Source organism: Natrix helvetica (genome assembly GCF_964273705.1).
Source record: "Natrix helvetica genome assembly, chromosome: 1".
Lineage (NCBI taxonomy): Eukaryota > Metazoa > Chordata > Lepidosauria > Squamata > Natricidae > Natrix > Natrix helvetica.
This window is the reverse complement of record NC_138548.1, coordinates 59,023,246-59,044,965: the sequence shown is the minus strand read 5'-3', so window position 1 is coordinate 59,044,965 and position 21,720 is coordinate 59,023,246. Positions and strand designations below refer to the sequence as shown.

Below are 21,720 nucleotides of genomic sequence, written 5' to 3'. Positions count from 1 at the left end.
GTTTAAGGAGGGATTCTCTTAGAGATTCTTCTGAGATAACCCCAACCATATGGAAAGCAAGGTGGCCAGCAGCTGAGACCATAACATGAAAAAAAATTAAAAAGGAGAAAGGAGACAAAAAAGAAAAACAGGTGACAACAGGACTGTCCACCATCCCAACTGCTCTCCGTCAAGGATCTTCCAGAGACACACAATGGGGCCCAACAACACAACCATCACAGATCTTCCCAAGGATGGACTCAAAAGATGCAGCCTCAGATATCAGCAAAATCCACATGGCATAGGCATGAGGAAAGCCTGCAAGGATTGGTATTGTAGAGTCAACAGCCAGGGGCCGCTGTGTCCTCCATCATCTCTAGCTAATGTCTCCTTGCTAGCTGAGAATCTTGAGAGTGATATTGCCCAACAAAGTTGGAGAGTACCAAATTGGGGAGAACAATCTGAATTATACCTCCAAAGCAAGAGGGGTTGTTGAAGACAGGTCTATTTCAAGTGATATGCTTCAAAAACAGTGGAGTGAAAATTGTGTTAGGGTTTGCTAAACTATGAGTCCCAGCTCCCAATGTTCAGGGATAGTGGGAACTTTTAGTTCTGCAACATTGAAAAGCCCACTAACCATCAATTTCCCCACCTCAGAAATACCAGAGGATGAACAACACATGTACCTACGCACACATAAAGGAGAGTCGAGTCAGGTTTTGGCTGCTTCTGCAGTTTTCCTTACCTTGAGCTCTGAATTTCTGATGTGTGGGTGTGTGGCAAGCCAAGGACTTAGTGTAGTTGTATAGCATAAGCATCAGAAAGAAAAAAGGATAAAAGCATGTTCTATATTAGATGGCCCTCAAACTAGTCTCCTCAAACAGGGGATCTGCCAGAAGGAAATACAAGTCATCACCATTTGCAGTGGTGTCTGAATATTTCCCAATTAAATTGTTATGGGTAATTATGTATGACTCCTCAAAACATTATCAAAGGCCAAGGCCAGCATATTTAAAGCAAAACAGTATTGGATATTAATGTCTTGGTTTTTTAAAAATGCTGTTGTTTTAAGTAATAATCAGCATCATAATCGCAATTGCATAAAATGAACATCATAAAATGCTTCAAACTTTCCATCTTCAGTTGAATCATAGTGGAGGAGTAGAAAATATGAAATTGCAACTTTTATTATGGAGTAAGAAAAGACATGCCTGGTGTCTTATTGGAATTCAGAAATAAATCTCAAGCTCAAATTTCTTCTTAAGGAAGTCTGATTACTGGAGATTCCCAGGACCAAACTACCTTTCACATTGTGGTAGGTGATATGATCCTAAGTTTCTGACAAAGCCTTAGTCATCCTTATTTATTCTTAATACATCTGGTGTACAATCCCTTTCAAGAATGTCATTTTCCATGGGATACATTTGATTGTGTACTCATTTTCTAGTCTTTCCAAACTGTTGATTCCCAAGGACCACAGGCCAGACTGGGCCAGGAGATTGCTTTACATCAGTGTTTCTCAAACTTGGCGACTTTAAGTCCTGTGGACTTCAACTCCCAGAATCCCCCAGCCAGCATAGCTGGCTGGGGAATTCTAGGAGTTGAAGTCCACAGGACTTCAAGTTGCCAAGTTTGAGAAACACTGCTTTACATTAATGCAATATTTATCGACATTTGCAATGCTAAGGCTGACTTACTCCTTTTATTAGATTCATTCTACAGAAATATTTTTGAGACTATTATCATTCTCAATAATAACATCACCATGAATGATCATCTTAAGCAGCATCTTGTCTGGATACATCCACATAGTAAACCCAATAGCAATCACATTTATTAATATGGCCATTATTCCAAAGTACCAAGGAGAGAGAATGGGAAGGAAGAAGTCATATTCTATGGAAATTATGGCAACTTGCCCTGCTCTCACACAACAGATATGTGTTCAGCTACACAGATGGTCCCCAGGATCACCATGTGGGGAAAGCTGTTGGGACCATAAAGAAAGCAGAAAAGGGCAGATCCTTCCTCCAAATGCCAGCCCTCCAATATTCAATCCTTTCCCCCCTTAAGGTTGAAATAGACATTTGCAAGCAACTATAATCTATCCCCAACTGAACAGAAGTATTGGAATCTGCACCAACTTTATTTGAACTAAAAATTATTGAATAAATTCCCAGAATTCTGAATCCCCAAGTAATCCAAATGAAAAATTGCACACCTAATGTGAAAGAGGGCTTTGGAAAGGTAGCAGTAATAAACTACAGTGTCTAAACCAGCTAAACTAATGTGATCTGATTTGACAAAAATGGGCTTCAACTAGCCCCAATGAGGGAATGCTTTCAATCACTAGTGCCGTATGGAAATGACTCAAAATTGAGTTCATTTAAATTAAATTTCTGAAGACCATAGTTGATTTCATCAGATTTCCGCGTGTGTGTGTTTGTTTGTGTGTGTGTGTGTGTGTGTGTGTGTGTGTGTGTGTGTGTAGTTTCCAGAAACTGAGCTGGATGAGAGTAAGTCTTTATTTTATTTATTTATTCAATTGCGTGCCACACATCTTGTCTAAAATTTATTTACTTTTGTGTCCCAGCAGGTTGTACATTTGGCATTTTATTTACCATTTAAACTCTGGTTATTCCATTACCATCTTTGTAATGTGGACTTCAATCCATACAATTTGTTGAGCAACACATTTGTTACAGTGCATAACTACTCAAAGAAAAGCCCTTTTAAGTCCAGCGAGGTTTACTTCTGAGACATAAATGTATGACCTCATTGTATTAAACAATATGCCACAAGGCATTTCTAAGGAGTTTGAACCAATCATCCCAATACGTTTTTAAATCTCTCCTCTTCCACCAGAAGGTACTCATAGTTACCTAAAGACTAATTTTGAGCAACCCCCATGAATAGAATTATTTAAAAAATGAAACTACATCCAACACAGATTGCTCTTTATCTGCTGCATTTCAATTGAAATACAACTGGTTCTTTATGTCGTTTTTTCTAGATTCTTAAAACAAGGTCAACAGGAAGGTTTGGCAGGTATTGGGCAGTCATCCACTGTTTTTGATGCTTCCAATTAGGCTTCCATTGATTTAATTCCCAAATCATTCTACGTCCTAACTTCACTTTCTTCTATTCCATTACGGAATCCAAGACAATTGTTCCTGGATGACAAACTCCCATTTGCCCTGTAAAAATATGCTTCTGAATTTGAAAGACTTTACTGTTTTCTGAAAAGGTGGTGGGTATGTATGGGGGAATTAACCTGGATGATCTCAAAGTTGTAAGACCAAAATGCAAATCTCCCACAAGCCTTCTTGGGAAGTAACTGCCAAGGAGCCCTACACAGCGACCAGACTTACTCCTGGGCAAACTGTAGAATTGCAACCTTTTTGTCTCTGTTCTGTATATTTACATAGAGGGCCTCACTTTTTGCAAGAAGGCTATACACACCACTGGAGCCCACAGGATTGGCAGCCCTCTTGAAATGACCCTCTTATTTCCCTTTTCATCCTAACCACATACTTGGGCATGACTTCCATGTAAGGTAAAACACAGCTGGAGACCCTTCCCAAGAAAATGGCAATGGATATATATATATATATATATTGAAAGGTCTGCAACCCGCCAAACGCTTACTCTACACTAGTTCTATTGAAGTCCAAGTCCCAAGAGCGCCAAGCAAAAGCCCCCGTCGGGCTAGGGCTAGGCGAAGGCCAGGGCCTCTTCCTCAGGAAGGGAGCCGATGCAGTTGTCCAGGGAGGCAGGTGGCCCGCCAGCCGACCAGCCCTCAGGCTCTTGCTCAGCCCCAGTTCCAGGACACCAAGGAAGGCGGCGCTAAGTGCTGGTAGGCGGGGAAAAGGCCCAGAGAGGTGGTTTGCGGAAATGGCGAGTAGCCGGGCAGGTTGAAGGCCGCTGGGGGCCCGCCGGGGCTTCGCGAGGGGGCGGCGCCGGTGCAGCTTTGACAGGCCTTGCCGTCCCGCACCAGCACCGGCACCACCACCCGCCGCATGAGAGGCGGGCCGCTCCCCGCGCCGCCCCGCTCGCCGCCCTTGGCGCGCTTCATCTTGTAGCGGTGGTTCTGGAACCAGATCTTGACCTGGGTGGGCGTCAGGCGGAGCAAGTGCGCCAGCTGCTCCCGCTCCGGCGCCGACAGGTAGCGCTGCTGCCGGAAGCGCCGCTCCAGAGCCAGCGTCTGCGCCTTGGAGAAGAGCACCCGCCGCTTCTTCTTCAGCTTCTCCTCGTCTTCCTCCCGCGCTGCCTGCCGGGTCGAGGCGGCGGCCGGGCGCGGTCGGCTCTCGGCGCCGCTGTCGTCCGATGCTGCGGGAGAGAGCGGGAGAGAGCGGACTGTTGTTGGCCTTAGTTTGCTTTTGAGAACCGTGGGAGAGAAAGGAAGGGGAGGGGAGGAAAAGAAAGGAAGGAAAGGGTGGAAAGGAAGGGGAGGAAGAGAAAGGAAGGGGGAGGGAAGGAAGAGAAGGGGAGGGGATGGAAGAGAAAGGGAGTGGAGGGGAGGAAAAGGAAGGAAGGAAGGGGAGGAAAGGAAGGGGAGGAAGAGAAAGGAAGGGTGAGGAAAGGAAGGGAAGGAAAGAAGGGAAGGAAAAGAAAGGAAGGGAAGGGAAGAGGAAGGGAAGGAAAAGAAAGGAAGGGAGGAAGAAAAAGGAACGAAGGGGAGGGGAGGAAGGGGAGGAAGAGAAGGGGAGGGGAGGAATGGAAAGAAAGGGAAGGGAAGAGAAAGGGAGGGGAGGGGAGAAAAGGGGAAGGAACAGAAAGGAAGGGAGGGGAGGGAAAGGGAAGGGAGAGGAAGGAAGGGAAGGGAAGGAAGAGGAAGGGGAGGGGAGGAAGGGAAAAGGAAGAAAAGGAAGGAAGAGAAAGGGAGGGGGAAGGAAAGGAAGGGAAGGAAGAGAAGGGTTCTCCCAACATGCTAAAACAATACACCCCCCACCACCACACACACACACACACAGAGTATGGTTTTAGAAGCCAGAGCCTAAGATCAGAACGAAACCTTTCAATAAATGGCCTCGACTTTTGAAGGTGGCAGCAAGCAGAGGGGAAGAGAGGGGGGAGAACAGAGAGAGAAAAAGATGGACAGCATTTACAAGATAGCGTGTGTACCCTGTGAAACATTTGAATTAACCCATAAGAGAAAACATTTTCTCTGAACGTTTCTCAAATTCGCTACTTTTTTTGAGGGGTTACTAGTTCCCCCCCTCTCGCGCCCCTTTTATCTTTCACCTTCCCCTATCCTTTTCCTAGTTTCTTTTCCTCTTTTTTATTCAAATGTCAGACCAATTAAAATGTGGCTCAGCACTTGTGGTCTTTCCGCGTTGTGGGAGTTATTAACACTCTACACTAAAGTCATGTAATTGTGATATTTCGAACAACAGCTGAAACATTTTCGAACGGCTGGGCCTTGGGACAAAGTGGAAGCGACCACGCAGCTCCCGGATAGACTAGTATTATTTCAATCCTAATTGAGCTTACGTTTTCATTCAGCAGAATTTAAATCTAAATTAAAATGCAGAGGATCGCAGTAGTGTATTTTTTTAAAAAAAAAAATCCCACCTTTATTAGCTTTATTTAAAAAACTTTCCGCCTCTATTTCCCCCAAAACACCATCCCTGTGAGATGAGAGGGCGGAGAGAGAGTGACTGGCCCAAAGTCACAGGCTCTTTATCCAGTGTTGTTCCTTATTATCTTGTTAGTCAACAGCTGTGTGAAAAGATAAATTATATGTGCATATACAGATCTAGATAGAGCTACCATGTAAATAAACATGTAAATAAATTATTGCGTTCTTATATGTTGTTGTTGTTGTTAGTTGCTGAAGTCCAACCCATTGCGACCCCATGGACAACGTTCTTCCAGGCCTTCCTGTCCTCTACCATCCTCTGGAGTCCATTTAAGCTCACGCCTACTTCTTTGGTGACTCTAACCAGCCACCTCATTCTCTGTAGTCCCCTTCTTCTTTTGCCCTCAATCTTTCCCAGGTATTCCTATATAACTGATGTCCAAAGGAAAAGGAGGAGGTATGGCTATTTCAGTTCCATTTCTGACAATTTTCTAAGCTAAAACAGCGGAAGAGACTTCACAATGGCTCCCTATACCTGTATGCACAAAACTAAATCCTATTGAGTTTCCAATGGGTTTATTCCATAGACTAAGTTGAACACAGACGTCGTAAACTGAACAACAGCAAGTTGCCTACAAGAAAGAGAATAATGGGGAAATGTGTCAAAGCGTGGAGTGAGAGAGCCTCACTTCTCTCACCGGGCGGGGGTGGTGGTGGTGTAGTTATCTTCGCCAGGAATATGCACGAACCACAGAAGGGTTAGGTGCTTGGGTTAGGAGGTTCCCGCGTGTGATAGGAACCAATAGGTTTGTCTTTACCTTGAGACTGAGAAGAGAAACATAGCACCCCCCCCCCCATCCTCATTCCTAGCAACTGCATTCCCCCCCCCCCCTCTTTCGAGCTTAGCTGCGAAGGAATCGAAGATATTGTATGGAACAAGAGAAAACAACTGTCCAGAGGCAAGAAGAGGCGGTCCTCATATATATGAGAATGTATATATAGACGTCTCCTCTTTTCGAAAGGATGGGCTGCTAGACTCTAAGTAGGTAAAATAAGTTATTCAGCGTAACTCCTGCCTGGATGCTCCTACTGGATTGCGGGATGGGGGGGTGGGGTTGGTTAAGGTGAAAGATAAAATGAATGTGATCCTCAACTCTCCACGAATTCTTGCTTGCTCTATTCTTGAATGCCACGGTTGACTCAAGACAGGACAAGAAGAGCCTGGCCCGAAAAGCAGGACGCCTTCTGGAGCGACAGCCGCACCCGCGCCAAGAGCCTCTTCCAACTACGTGGAGCCCATCTACGTGGACCCCCCCCCCCATGAGTTCTAGATTGATGGGCAAAAGAAACCCAACCGGTTGTCTTGGATAGAAGCCCCCTCCCCTATGTCAGTAAAGCTAACTCCACTTTTACTCAAGTCCTAACTTTTATTTCGATCGTTTTAGAAAGTCTTGTGGTATCCACAGCGTATCTTATTTTTTTAAAAAAATGGGACTGAAATAACGCGAAGTTGCGCTCCAGCTGGGCTAAAAAGAGAGGGGGAAACCCGTTCCTTAAATAAGCCCCATCAAAAGAATTGTCCAGCAAAGAAGTTGGTTGAGTTCGGTGGAAAACTTACAAGGGACTTAACTACCTTTGGAAGCAGAGGGTTAGCTGCCACTTTTAACCAACAGGAATTAAGTTATTTTAATTAATTTATTTGATCCCAGCTCCTGATCATTTTCAGTAACAGAAATAACCACTGGACATTCAAACATTGTGGTGCATTTTAGGGACATGTCATAAAGAAAGAGGGGGTAAAATAAAGCTAACATATTAGACATAGTGTCATGATTACATTTTTTTTTAAGTGTCTGAAATATTTTTTGCAATTTCAAAAGAAAAATTGAACCGTTTGGAGAGAATTTGTAGAAGGGAGAGAGCTACATCCGCGGATCTAATGGCTTTCACAAATCCAAGCACAATCTATTCACAGTAACTAAAATTATACTGGATTCAATAGGGTTGATGATGATGATGGCTTATCCTCTAATAATACGAAGGACTTTTTTTAGCATTTATTTGTTCCCTCCCCTTCCCCTTCCCCATAAAATGAAAGAATTGGATGAATATGATTTTAAAAAGAGGTAATAAAATAAAACTTGTTTTCAAAATCTCTGGTTATTTAATAAACCAGGATCCTGGTAGAGAGATGGCTAATTTAACAGTGTCAGTCAGCGAACCGTAGACAACAAGGCCTTTATCATTGTGCACCTGTGGGTAAGGGAATATTTAATATTGGACTCTATTAACTTGCCTAATGAGTCATTCTGGACCCCGTCGAAGCAGGCAAAACCAGACTTCAATTTCACATTCTTAATTGTCCGCCACAAAAAAAAAACCTATTCAGAATATTTTTCCTGTATAAAATGTCAACATTTAAATTGCTTTCTAGTCTTTGTGCCTGTTTCCTTCTGCCTGTTTTGTGCGCGCCTGCATGCGTGCGTCTGTGTTGTCTGGGTTAGAACAAAAAAGGAGGGAAGCATCTTGTATATGCACTATCTATGGTAGGCTTACCTCTTCTCACGTTTATATAACCTTGATCTATTTTCTTTCTTTCTTTTTCCAGATGTATAAACATTTCAAAGAAGTCGTATTTTGCTTTCTATATAGAACATCCTTCTTCAGTCGGGATGAGTTTTCTCCGGGTTATTCACCTACTCCCTCAACCTTGAGCCCTCCAGATACTCTGGATTAGGCTCTACCTTTCAGTTTCATGTTCTCTCTTCCCTTCCCTTCCCTTCCCTTCCCTTCCCTTCCCCTTCCCCTTCCTTCCTTCCTTCCTTCCTTCCTTCCTTCCTTCCTCCCTTCCTCCCCTTCCCTTCCCTTCCCTTCCCTTCCCTTTCCTTTTCTTCCTTCCTTCCATTACCCCCCATCCCCCATCCCCTCACTCACAGAGATAGTGGCTTCTTTCGGTTTCCATCCACGCTCGGAAGGGAGAGGCGGCGTAGCTTTCTGCCGGTTCCTGGCCCTCGCCGCCGCCGCCGCCGCCGCCGCCTTCTGGCTCAGGTAAATCCAAGAGGCTCCGCACGGTGAAGCTGCCCATGGTCGCGTCGGGCGGGCTGGCGGGGGCAGAGGCTACTGGACCCCGGCCAGGCTCGGAGAGGAGTCGCTCATTCCGGCTTCCCCTCGGGCAGGAGATTAGTGTCGCTTACCTCGGGGGCGCCTGTTTATATCAACAGTCTTCCCCACCGTAAACACTGGTTGCTTTCAATCGTCCCTGTCTATGAGCAGCTAAGTACCTGAATTAGTCAAGTGCTAAAAGCTCTAATGGGAGGGAAGGCGACCTCCCCCTCCTCCTCCCCCCCGCACCCACCCATCCACTTCTCTGTCCTCTCCTCCGGAGATTCACCCTCACCCTCCCAAACAGAGAGAGAGAGACCCCTCCCCAAAGCCAGCAGGAAGCGGCCTTCAGTATTACGGATTCTGTCTGATTAGGCCAAAGTGGGGACAGATAATGGGGATTGTTCGCTCTGAATAACATCTTGGGTGGTATTTCGGGGGGGGGGAACCGCAGCCGCTCTCGGCAGCCCCTCCACCCCTCTCCTTACCCACAAAGTGAATCCTTGCAGGATATCCGCAGCTTTGGTCCCCGGGGCTCACTTGGAGATGCCTGCCTTTCTCCCCATTGCTTCATCCTTTTCATGGAACCTATTTGGGATTTTTTCCCCTCCTGTATTTGGAAAACACTCAAAGGGGGAGGGGGAAGTGGGAAATGGAAGGTGCTGCTGCTAAGTACCTAGCACTCCTGCTGCTGCTCTTCTGCAATGGGCTTGAATCCTTCTCTTCACACCTAAATGCTGGGGCTTTAGTATCTCCTGTCTCCCAGCCTGGGTCCATGGCAATTCTCCAGGGCCAAATCGCCATGACCAACTTGCCACAGCCAACAATAGAATCATTAAAGAAAGGATGCAAAAGGAGGAATGGAATAAAATGTGAATGGCAAAAATTAAACTATTTTTAAATTTATTTTAAATAATTAAATAGTACTGTTACATTGTCCGGCAGGCAGTGAGTTCGCCTTGGCCCGTGTTGAGTTGGCCAATGTGAGTTAGCCAAAGCAAAGTTGGCTGTGGCAAGTTGTCCCATTCCCACCCGACCCACCCAGTTCTGCAGCATCTTGTCTGAAATGGAGCAGTTTTCATCTATCTTCATCAGATCCGGGTTTTAGCAGCCAGCGGTTGCTGGGACCCATTTCTCGAAACGTTCCGTTGAATTGTGACCCATAATCACTCGCATGTGGATGCTGAGCTTTTGAACCAGTGCTCTGAGTGAGCCACCTCTGAGGAAGTCCCCAACATTTGGGTAATTAAATAATCTGTGAATGCTGCACTTTTTCCTTTTAGGGTTGAGAGGTGGGTCTCCATTTCCAGGCAGGGTGTCTTTGTAGAAGGAAGTAACTGGGCCTCTGGCAGTCATGAGCACTGCTGGCAGGTTTCAGTAGTTCGGGCTCACTGATCTTACCCAGGAGGTGTAGCATGTGACACTGAGCAGCAAACAAGCCCTTATTTATCGGACTGCTCTCCAGAAGTTGTGAGACCATCCCTCTCACAATTTCCAGCCTCTATGCATCCATGCTCAGGAAGTCCCGACTCAATTGGAGAGCACCAGGCTGGAGAAAGCTGGCTTAGATGGTGGGGAAATGGTCTCATTCTGGGTTCCACTCAAGGGTGAAATCCAGCAGGTTCTGACAGATTCTGGAGAACCAGTAGCAGAAATGTTGAGTAGTTCGGAGAACTGGTAGCGGAAATTTGAGTAATTCGGAAAACCAGCAAATGCCATCTCTGATTGGCCCCAGAGTGGGGTGGGAATGGAGATTTTGCAGTATCCTTCTCCTGCCACACCCACCAAGCCATGCCCAAAGAACAGGTAGTAAAAAAAAATTGAATTTCACCACTGGTTCCACTACTAAGGAACAGAAAAATAAGCCAATTGCAATCCAATAATCCTGTTGTAATCCACTTGCCCTCCTGCTTCCCTAAAAAAAATGACAAAAAACAACAGTTTTCACAGGCAGAGATGACAATGTAGTTGTGTGGAGCTGTTATGTTGTCTCATGTGGCTGGACAGCACCAATTCTCTGCCTAAGCCCCCCAGTGAAAAAGCGATGCCCCAACCAAACCAAAAATCGAATGAACAGGATATCTATATCAATTCCTTTGAGTACTATGGTTTTCGTATAATCAGCTAAATATTCTGTTACACATAAGCCACACAGGGACATTATTTTAAATGAGAACCCTTGGCAATATCAAAAGACTATTTTCAACGATCCTATATTGAAAACTTTTAGAAACTGAGCAAGTAAATTACATTTAATACTGAAACTATTGTAGGTGAGTGTCAAACTAATATTGACCATAGTTACATATATGTTACTGCTGTGAGAGTAAATACGTTAATGGTACATTATTGCATAATATTATTATTATTATTATAATTACTGTATTATGATGCATGTACACAAATGTAATACATTATTACCATTAGAATGGGATAGCTAACTGCTTTTTTTAACTGATCCTTGTTGGCTAATATGTACATTATTTAGTACTCTATTTTATTACATTACATTGCATTGTAAATTTAAATACATGGTGAAAATATTATTTTCAATTACTTTCTATTTGGAGTTCAGCCAATAAGTTAGGTAATAATTAATTGATTGATTGATAACTACCTTTAGGAACCCCAGTTTTACTGTGTTTTTAACAATCCAAAATCTACTATTCCCCATTATTTCTTAGAATAGTAGCTTTTCAGAATGCATTTCATTTGACTGACATTGAGATGAGTTGGATTAAATGGGATATTTTAGTTTTTCAAAGATCACAACAACCTGAGGTCCAGTGGTAAAGAATATTATAAACCAAATTGTCTGTCCAAGGGGTTGCAAACTTCAGACTTGCAAGATTGACATGTTCCTAAAAATCTGGAGATCTACCTGCAGGAGCCAGAAACACAAAGTATGGGGAAGCATCCTGAATCTTAGGTTAAATAGGTGAGGGATGGAGCACTTTTCCACCCTTAAATCCATTCCTGAATAGCCCAGAGTTTCTTCATTTCTGCAGTTCAAGACTATTCAAAATAGGAGGGAGGAGGAGAAGGAGTTATGTGTATTCACTGCCTTGAATTTATTTATGAAAATACTAAAAGCAGGAAATAAATAAGTAAATAAATAAAGTGTTTTTTCTCCCTCCCTCTTTCTCTCCTAATAAGCAAATAGACAAAGGAGAAATGTTTAGCCACCAAATTGGCTGTCCTGCAGCTACTTGCCATCTTTAATTTGAAGCAACTCAAAATCTATTCAGAATAGTTGGAAATGAACATTGTTCACACTAGTGATACCCTCACAATTGTCTGGAAAAGAACAAAAAAATCCTCTTGCACCTATCATGTAAAAGGGATGCTTGGGGAATGGCAGTAAAAAAAAAACAGGCATAGAATTGGGTGGATTGGAAAGTTGGGAAAGGTAGAGATATGGATCAGGAAAAAGGGAGTGGAATGTAGCAAATTCACAGAATGGGAGGAAGACTCAAGAAGATCCAGTTGTCAATGAAAGAGGATGTAGAGATATATTTAGGCTACCCCAATCATCTACACACGTTTAGAAGTGCTACCTTAATGAGATGAGACTGCATCTGGTTGGTATAATGATTTTTGTATATGTGCAGTTGCATGGCCATAACTGAATTCTATTATTCTTCTGTATTCTTCTTAATAAGACCCTATTGCATGATAAACAATGTATGTATGATATGGATTTGTTCTATGTATAATAATAGGCCTAATTTTACATCAAATTTGTGTGTATATTCCTTTTATTGACTGTTCTATCTTTTGAAGATTTTAGTGGGTGAAGAAATGGAAACACATAAGTAACAAGTTTCATTATTACCCCTTCACTGCTGTCCTAATGTATGCAGTTAGTGGACTCAGAATAACATCTGCTAAGATGCTCAAGACTTAAAGTATAACATAAACGATGTAGGACTCCTGCCAGGAGGATTCAGGGTCCTTATTAGAAGATGACAATAAGAATCATTGTTTATGGTCAGGCTTAAAGAATGGCCTGAATTGTGAGAAGTGAGGGGGGGGGAATCTGGATAAGCAGGTAAAGTAGAGCTTTAGCAAAGAAGAGGGCTTTGAGAAGTCCCTCAAGAGACAGGCAGGATAACAAAAGGGTAGGGAGGAGACATTCTCCCAGGCAGCATGAATGAATGAATCTTCAAGAAGAGAATGCACACACAAAAAGAGAGAAAGAGTAGAGACAGTGAAGAGGAATAGGAAGGAGAGTAGGAACAACAACAGCAGCAGAAGCAACAACAACAACAACAACAAAGGATATAAATATAGAGGAGAAAACACAGATGGCCAGTTAGGTGAAATGAAGTACTTGAATATAAAATCCAGTAAGTCCCATTGTTTAAACAGATCTACTAAATTTCAACAGTGTTGGGTCCCCTTGGACAGGGGCAAAGAAACTAGGAGGCACCTGTGCAGTGGTGAAGTTCAATTTTTTTAACTACCGGTTCTGTGGGCATGGCTTGGTGGGCATGGTGTGGCTTGGTGGGCGTGGCAGGAGAAGGATACTGCAAAATCTCCATTCCCACCTCACTCTGGGGCCAGCCAGAGGTGATATTTGCCGGTTCTTGGAACTACTCAAAATTTCCACTACCGGTTCTCCAGAACCTGTCAGAACCTGCTGGATCTCACCCCTGCACCTGTGGGATTTTGAGGGTGTTCTCACAGGCATGGAAGCACCAAGACCTGGAGAAGAATAAGGCTCTGCAATCAATCAATCAATCACATCTATTCAAGTAAATGCCCAGACCAACACCCTTTGCTTGTTAGATTTGGCAACACCTCTTGCCAAATCTGCAGATAGTCCTGGCAGAATAGGTAGTGGGCTGCCTGTGCTACTGATTTAGTGACTTCATTGGAAGGACTGGGTCATTTGGATATGATGGTCATTTGGAAATGAAGATTTGCTGATTAAAACTCCATCTTCCAAAATACAGGAATGTCTTCTTATTGAAGCAGGCTTAACCCCCCCCCCCTTTCCTCCTCCCTTTCTTTCTAGAGCAGTGGTTCTCAACCTTCCCAATGCTGCGACCCTTTAATACAGTTCCTCATGTTGTGGTGACCCCGAACCATAAAATTGGTTCCTAAGACCATCAAAAATATGTGTTTTCCTATGGTCTTAGGTGACCCCTGTGAGTTCGACCCCCCAAAGGGGTCCCGACCCACAGGTTGAGAACCACTGTTCTAGAGGATAACATGAAATAACTGGATACATTCTGTTCCTTTGCCAGATTAAGCAGGAAAAAAATTAAATAAAATAAATATGGAATGTGAAGGGTTATCTTAAAACTGAAATGGAAATTTGGTACAGAGAACATTGGCATTGCCAAAGCATTGGGTTGCCAGCAAAGGAAGAAAAGGGCCCCATGCAACTTTCTAACCAAGCATATTTCCAGATCCCATCTCCTTTTGGTCTATGTCATTCAGCCCATGATATTGCCTTAAATATAACATTTTGCTTTATATAGCCCACTTCCTATTTATTTAAGGCTGCTTTAGAATTCTTCAGTAGTGATTTACACCATCATTTAAATGTATTTATAGCAATATAGATTGCAGCCTATTGTTATTTATCAGTTCTCACAGCAACAAGTTATGCTATAGAATATAAGCCAAGTTAGTTAAAATAATGGACAAATATCTATCATATTGAGCTATTCCAATGATAAATTACAGTTCTTTCAAGAACCTGGCAGAAATTTCCTTGATTTCACAGTACTGTAACCACTGTCATCTCTTCTTCCCCCTCCTCGTTCTCTCAATCTTGCCAAGTAGTATCTGTTCACACCTCAAACCCAAATCATGTTTAGGGAAATATGTGTGGTATGTCTATAGAAATTCTCAGTCATCCAGCTCATGGTTGTACCAAAGATGCTCTTTTTTTTTTTTTCAAAAGGCAACTGGACTTTCTTGTTGTGTTTTTTCCCCAAAGATGTTTGGCTTCTCATCCAAGAAGCTTCTTCAGTTGTGTGAACAAGAGGAAAGTCCAGTTGCCTTTTGAAAAAAAGAGCGCCTTTGGGGCCTGTGTGATATGCGAGCCAGCCTGAAGAAGAGGCAGTGAGAGATGACAGCAGCAGATCGTCATTTTTTTATCATTTTCGAAGGATGTTTATTTGATTAATAAATGATGGGAGTGAAGGCCGACTACCAAAAGCACATAAAAGGTTTCTGCTCCTCCTGATGTGCCTGGATTGAATCAGGAATTATTAAAGTTTTAGAATGATTTTTCTTCCCAGAATTGACCTCTTCCCCCCGGAAGGAGGGGGAAAAGTAATTTTAATAGAAATCAAAATTCTGCCTAAATTGATACCCTTTATTGGGGAAGGACGTTATTTATCCTCCCCTCCTGAATTATTTCACAGGTCCCTATGCAAACAGCAGCTTCCCCTTTTCAATTCTATGCCGGGAGAACTAAGCCCTACCCTGCCCCCGCTCCAACTTTTGCAATCGGGCTGGGCTAGAAACGCCAATAAAGAGCCAAGGAATAGTAGCTCCCAAAAGCTGCTGTCTCGGGGACTGATTTGTGGCTCGGGAGGAAGAGGAACTGGGCTCCAGTTGGCCCTGTTGGCATACAGAATGTTTGGGGTTTGGATAGGCTTCATGTGAACGGGAGATTCCCAGGCCGTGATGAACGGAGCCACCGATCAAGCGTGCCCAGGACAGGCGCTTTCCTCCTCCCCCCCCCGCCCCCCCCCCCGCCCGCCGCTGTCTTTCCAGTCCCCTCCGCTGCTGGTCGATCAGCTTCCCCGGCGTCCTGGGTGGTCGGTCCGAAGGGAACACAAATACATGCCAACTGGTAGCCTGTGAACAAAGGGGAAATGTCGCCCTATGTCCTGGACCTGTTGGAAGCATTTGTTCCAGTCAAGATTTTGCATTTGTTCAGAGGAGGGGAGAATAGGTGATTGACGCCTACTGACAATGTCCTTTAGTTCTCCCGGATAAATCGGAGCTTATTTCTTGTTGTCATGGTGTTCAATTGGGTTCAATGGGATTTGAACCACTATCGACTCTGCTTTATGTCCACTGCAGCCTACTCCATACAAATTTATTAGTTATGTCTTTTTAAATGAGATTAAATGGGAACGACTTCAGGGAAACAACTCCTTCAGGGACAGAAGCCTCCTTGCGCCCACCACGCCAGACAACTAGAGGTGTGTGTGTGTGTGTGTGTGTGTGTGTGTGTGTGTGTGTGTGTGTTAAAGATAAACTCATTAAAACACAGCAAGCAGAATTCAAATAAAGAATATGAGGAGTAAACATTCATGGTTAGTCAAAAATAAATAAAAGGGTCGCCTGGTCCAATCTTTAGCAGAACATCGGTGGTACGCTGATATTTTTTATCAATGGGTTGCCCCTCCCACCCCCAAGGCAGCCCAAATCAAGGTCCTTGTATTAAAATCTTGACCCTGGAGGCAAACAGCTCCTGGTTGCTGCTGTGGGAGTAGAAGGAACCGGGGAGATGAAGTATGCAGAGGCGATTCTTAGAAGATATGCCAAGGACTCTCTCAAGAAAGTAGACTGAGAGTCGTTTGTGAAATACTGCAAGAAGAGGGGAAAAAGTCAGCAGAGAAAGTCTCTACTTCAGTGACCTCTCTTAGCCTTTTAATCTATTGAATATCCTAAGCCCACACTGGTGTGTAAGAATAAGTAAATGGTCCTCATCAGCTTTTAAGAGCTCTTCAGCATCAAATATTTGCTCTTTCTCTTATAAATTCTCTCCAGTGGCACCCAAAAACACGCCTCTTCCAATTTCAAGCTGGCTAAATACACCAACCCTTTAATAGCTCTTCGGAACAGCTTCCTGGTATGGGTGGAATGGTAATTCCCTTGGGTGGAGTTAGCAGGAATCTGCTTTGAGCTACTAAAATCTCAGTGCTGTATAAGCTGACATTTAAACTCAGTTTTGTTTTGGTTTTTTATCCACCCTTCAGTTTTCTCACCATAGGTTCTTCCTAATTCATATTTTAATAATAATTCTTTATTGTCAGTGCACAACATATGTACCATGAAATTGGTTGAGCTCCCTCAGTGCACCCCCCCACCAACACAATACAACTCACAGTGAAGACAAAGAAAAAAGATACCCCTAACCCAATAAATCATATTAATGGACCCATTACACCAGTGTGAACATGTTACATGTTGCAAAGGCCCTGCAAGACCATTTTATTCCCATGCTGTAAAGCTCAGCTGTGGAAGACACTTGCCACTTTTAGGAATTGATTTTGACCAATTCCTACAGGGTGAACCTGTGTTTGGACTTTGGAAGAAACTTTCTGCTTTCAGACCCAAACTTATTATTTCTCAGATCAGAGGTGGAAAATATATACAGTATATAGTTCAGATATCACACAATTATGTCGGATTACAAAGTCATATCTCCTAGGTTAGAATAGGGTGAGGATGGTTGGAGTAAAACTGGGCTTTGGTTGGACTTACACCATGCAGATCAAAATGTGACTTTAGCAGAGAGTGCAGGGATATAACTAAGGTTAGCATTCAATATTGCACCTTTGTTTTATGAAAAAATATTACGTGAACTCTTTGATCTGAAAGCCATTCGAGGGAGAGGAGAACTGGAGGTCAATATCTATGGGCTCATCTAATGATAATCATAGTGACTTTGAAAATATGAGGTGCATTCAGGTTAATAGATGAAAGAAAAACAGGAAAAACAGCACATTTCTGGCATATTGAATTATCATCTCCATTATGGAAATGGGCGGGGGGGGGGGGGCTGAAGAATTATTCTGACGCATAAAATAGGCACTGTAAAATGCTGTTCCACCTTCACCAAAATGGGAATAAATAAATAAAGTTATTGCATTGTTGAACACGCAAATGACATCATGTGAAATAAACGTATTGAAGGTGACACTCCATTTTGCCAATACCAACAGTAATCTTATCACTGTTCTCTTATCCATGGAATTCACTTGAACATTTTGGTGCGCTCCTTCATTATGGACAAAATTCCAGCAATATTCTCATGTAATTCTTAAACTCAGCTGTCCATTATATGACTGGTGCACCAAATTAATGTATTTGTTATTTTTAGGATATGACTTAATGTTCTCGTAATTAATACACACTGAATGGGTAGAAAAACAAAGTGAGAGATGACAGTTGAGCCAAAAATGTTAAACATTCATATTACAGGATGGGGAAAAAAGTTGTGCTTCTATTGCTACAGGTATCCACTTTGGTTGATTTTGAAAAACCAATCTCAGGGCTGTAGTCTTTGTAATAGCAAACTACTTCCATCCTGTTACCAAGAAAATAACTGGGACTTTTTGTTTTAGAAATACCTTTTTCCTATTTCAGGTGCGTGTGCCTCTTTGTACCAAAATCAGGTACACTTATAGTCTTTCTATTGGGAAAGGATCTGATTCAACATTCAAAGTCTTCAGTAAGGAGACTTTTCAAATTCATCTCTCTCCCGCCACCCCCAGGCCATTGAAGTTCTCTAGGTGCCATTCTATCTCAGCCCTACCTACTTCATAGATATGTACCATGTGGTAGCAATGTGCACATTGCCTTTTCTCCTGCCAGAAATGCAAAATGTAATCATTATCAAAAGCAGCACCAACAGTTTGCTCCATCACTTAGAGCAGGGGTGTCCAAACTTGGGAACTTTAAGACTTGTGGACTTCAACTCCCAGAATTCCCCAGCCAGCATGAGTGCCATTAATGGCTGGATATTACAGTCCTAGTCAACTGAATAGGACAGATATCTAAACAAATTATTAGAGCCAAACCTCCTTAGAAGGTTTTTATATATTTCATTTCTGGGAGCTTTTTTTTTCTTTTCTTTCCCTCTTCCATTCCATCCCCCCTTGCCTTCAAGTCATTGTTGACTCTTGTTGAAGACTGTCTGAACTAATTCCTGCAGCTTTCTTGGCCAAATTTCAAAAGTCCTTTACTATCGCCCATTTCCCAGGGCTAAGAAAAAGTAATTAGTCCAAGATCACCCAGCTGGCTTTATGCCTAAAATGGGGCTAGAACTCACAATCTGGTAGTTTCAAGCTGGCTGCCTTTAACTACTACACTAAACTGGCTCTCTTCTGGGAGCTTATCACATTGATACCCAGGGCTGGACATAAACTAGTACAGCTGATCACTGGCTCTAGATCACTATAGGAAATGACTTCAAACACATTTAAAAGGCTTAAGATCTGGGAAGAATGGTGTAACTCTGATGATGTTCCCTAGTTGGGTAATGAAACGTCTGCCAGCAAACATCCAAACTCAAAGGGTGCCAAGAATGCCACAGTTCTTCTCCTTGATTTACTATATCATGGTGTTTTGATTTAAATTCTGATGATATACAAATTCTCATCCATGTTTGGCATATTTTGATGGAACTTCCAAATATATGATTTATTATTTAAAGTCTTTAAATTCTGTGTTGATACGCTGTCAATGATTTCAATCTCACTTCTTCCAAAGATAGATGATAGATAGGTGGGTGGATAGATTACATAGCCAGACAGACAGAATGTAAGACTACTTCTTGAGTTGGATTGGGGGGGGGGGGAGTTGATAAACTGCTTATTCCCCAGCTGAAAGTCAGTTTTAGCATAAAGAGGGTTGATTTAGCAAGCTCACAAGGTTGCTTGGCTGAATGGAGGCTCCTTTGATTTCAAGATCGTAGTCTTTGCCTCAAGTTGTTGGATGAACCGTGTTGGTGGCCTGCATGCAGAATATCAGCGGAAAGCGAATTTCAGAGAAAGAACTCCCTGTTCTTCAGCGGGCTGAACTGTAGTTTTTACTTGCAAGTTTCCCGGCAGTCACCAAATGAATTTCGGCTTCCTGGACTGTATACTTAGCAAAATCCTACATATCAACCACGATGATGATGATGATGATGATGATGATGATGATGATGATGATGATGTCGTCGTCACCGGGGCACTTGGCACCATGTCCAAGAATTTTATAAGCTACATCCACAAATTGCAGCTTCCTGCAATAACACCAGCGGAACTGCAAAAAAATGCGCTACTTGGAACATCGTATATTTTAAGAAGGTACTTGGTTGATACCTACGCTGGCAGCAACCCGCATCAACCATTAGCACCAGTCAATGGTATTTGTAATGCATTTTTGAATGTTCAGTTGGCTGAGTTTCATGTTTAATGAATAAAGTAAAGTAAATAAATAAATAAAAAAGCCAGTGATTCTCTCTACTGAAATCGAATGTTCTCGAATCTACCAGTGAATTGTAGCTGGGAAGGGAAGGAATATGGAGTCATCCAGGAGTCCGCGGTCCCCTGATCCCATCATTGCAGGGATAATTTTTTAATTATTATTATTTTCATTAAAATATTTTTCCCCCAAGCAACCGCCGGTGAGGGAGCATTTCAGCGCCAGCCTCTCGGATAGATGGACGTCCACCTAACTCAACTAATCACGACCAGCGAAAATTCCTCGTCCTCTTGTGTCCGCTTCCATCTTTGGGTTCCTACCGCCTAATCGGCAGAGCTCGTTTGCTTCAACCGCAGTCCCAACCGCTCTGCTTTGAAAAGGAGAGGAAATCGCCCTCCCTAGATAGAGGGGGGATTGGAAAAACCTCCCGATCGAAGAACCGTAAAATTAATCCTTCGTTTATTAAGTAACTCGGATTTTAAGGTTAGGTGCAAAACTGGTGCAAAAACTCTCTGGACATCGGACTTACTAAACATACGGTGGTGAGGGAAGCTCGTTTACTCTCCTTCTTTTCCCATCCTTATCTTCGGAGGTGCCGACCTTTAGGAAACGAACTTTTACGAAGTTTTTCTCTCCACGCCACCCGACAAAAAAATATTTATCGCTTGCCTTTCTGACCTGATGGGGAAAGGTCGGCCCTTCCACTCACCCGTGGAAGTGAGATTATGAGCTGGGTTTTTTTTTCTAAATACGAGATGCGGGGACCCCTTTGAAAGTCTGCGCTTGGGACTCGCTCCCCTCCTCTTCCTGATCCCCTGGCCCCCTTGGCTAGAAAGACAAAACCCTACGGGAGAATATTTCCAGGCTGGGGTTAAAATGCTTAGGTGCTCTCTGAGCTTGGCGCCTTTCTTGCAGACGTTTCATTACCCAAACTAGGGTGATGAAAACACTGATGATGTTACCTGATTTGGATAATGAAACTTCTGCAAGAAAGCGGGCACCAAGATTTGTCAGTGCTTAGGACACCAGTGAGCCTTAATCCACCACTGAGCCTGATCAAACCCCTTTTCGTTTTTTTTTTAAAGAAAGCTTTTCAGGCTTCCAGAACCAAAATACCCTCATCTCGGTTACAGAACCTTGAAGGGGAATAAGGCTGAAAAGGGATTCCCATGGGAAGGAAACAGCAAAGAACATCCAAACCCATTCATTCTTCTTGGTGGGTTTTATAGCTCATTTTGAAAACTATATTTAAAAAGAAGAACCATTTTATCATGAAAAGCAGCAGCAGCAGAAAAATGGGGGTCACTTATTCATGTTATGCTTACATCTTGGCTTTCCTCTGGTGCAGAATATATTAAAATCTTCTTTCAAGATTATACCCACACAAAAGAATCCCTGTGAGGTAGGACAGGCCCCAAAACAACCAGCCCCTTTCCATGGTTTCTGCTTGCATTGAAACACTCTGCTGAAGGAAAACCCACCTCCCCATCTCCAGAGACTTTTCTCTTCCATTGGGGATCAGTTCTTGCCATTGGGATTTGATTTCTGATGCCCAACAACAACAAAATGCTTTTACTGTTAAATCCACTGTTGTTGTTGTTGTTGTTGTTGTTGTTGTTGTTGTTTAGTCCTGTCTTCTGCAACACCTCACTTTGTCTCCTACCTATATGGCAGTCTTTCAGATCCCGGAGAATAGCAATAGCACTTAGACTTATACACCTGCTTCATAGTGCTTTTACAGCCCCCTCTAAGCGGTTTACAGAGTCAGCATATTGCCCCCAACAATCTGGGTTGTCATTTTACCCACCTCGGAAGGATGGAAGGCTGAGTCAACTTTGAGCCCGTGAGATTTGAACTGCCAAACTGCAGCTAGCAGTCAGCTGAAGTAG

General features: G+C 43.1%; 1 protein-coding gene across 2 annotated transcripts; it reads right to left on the bottom strand.

The window, feature by feature from the left end:
• Positions 1-2,490: 2,490 nt before the first annotated feature.
• Positions 2,491-8,807, bottom strand: NKX2-8 (NK2 homeobox 8). Of its 2 annotated transcripts, none has more exons than XM_081939241.1 (2): positions 8,495-8,807; positions 2,491-4,308 (listed from the first exon to the last, which is right to left on the bottom strand). In XM_081939241.1, the coding sequence occupies exons 1-2, from the start codon at positions 8,643-8,645 to the stop codon at positions 3,791-3,793; spliced, it is 669 nt and encodes a 222-aa protein (XP_081795367.1). In that variant the 5' UTR covers positions 8,646-8,807; the 3' UTR covers positions 2,491-3,790. The 2 variants fall into 2 exon arrangements, with proteins under 2 accessions (XP_081795367.1, XP_081795368.1); XM_081939242.1 differs by lacking the exon at positions 8,495-8,807 and adding an exon at positions 8,117-8,315.
• Positions 8,808-21,720: the final 12,913 nt, after the last annotated feature.

Bases quoted from the DNA above. Each gene is read 5' to 3' on its own strand.
- NKX2-8 (XM_081939241.1), bottom strand. From the start codon at position 8,645: ATGGGCAGCTTCACCGTGCGGAGCCTCTTGGATTTACCTGAGCCAGAA. The intron at 4,309-8,494 runs GTGAGTGAGGGG...TCTCTCCCGCAG, and splicing joins CGAAAGAAGCCACTATCTCT to CATCGGACGACAGCGGCGCC.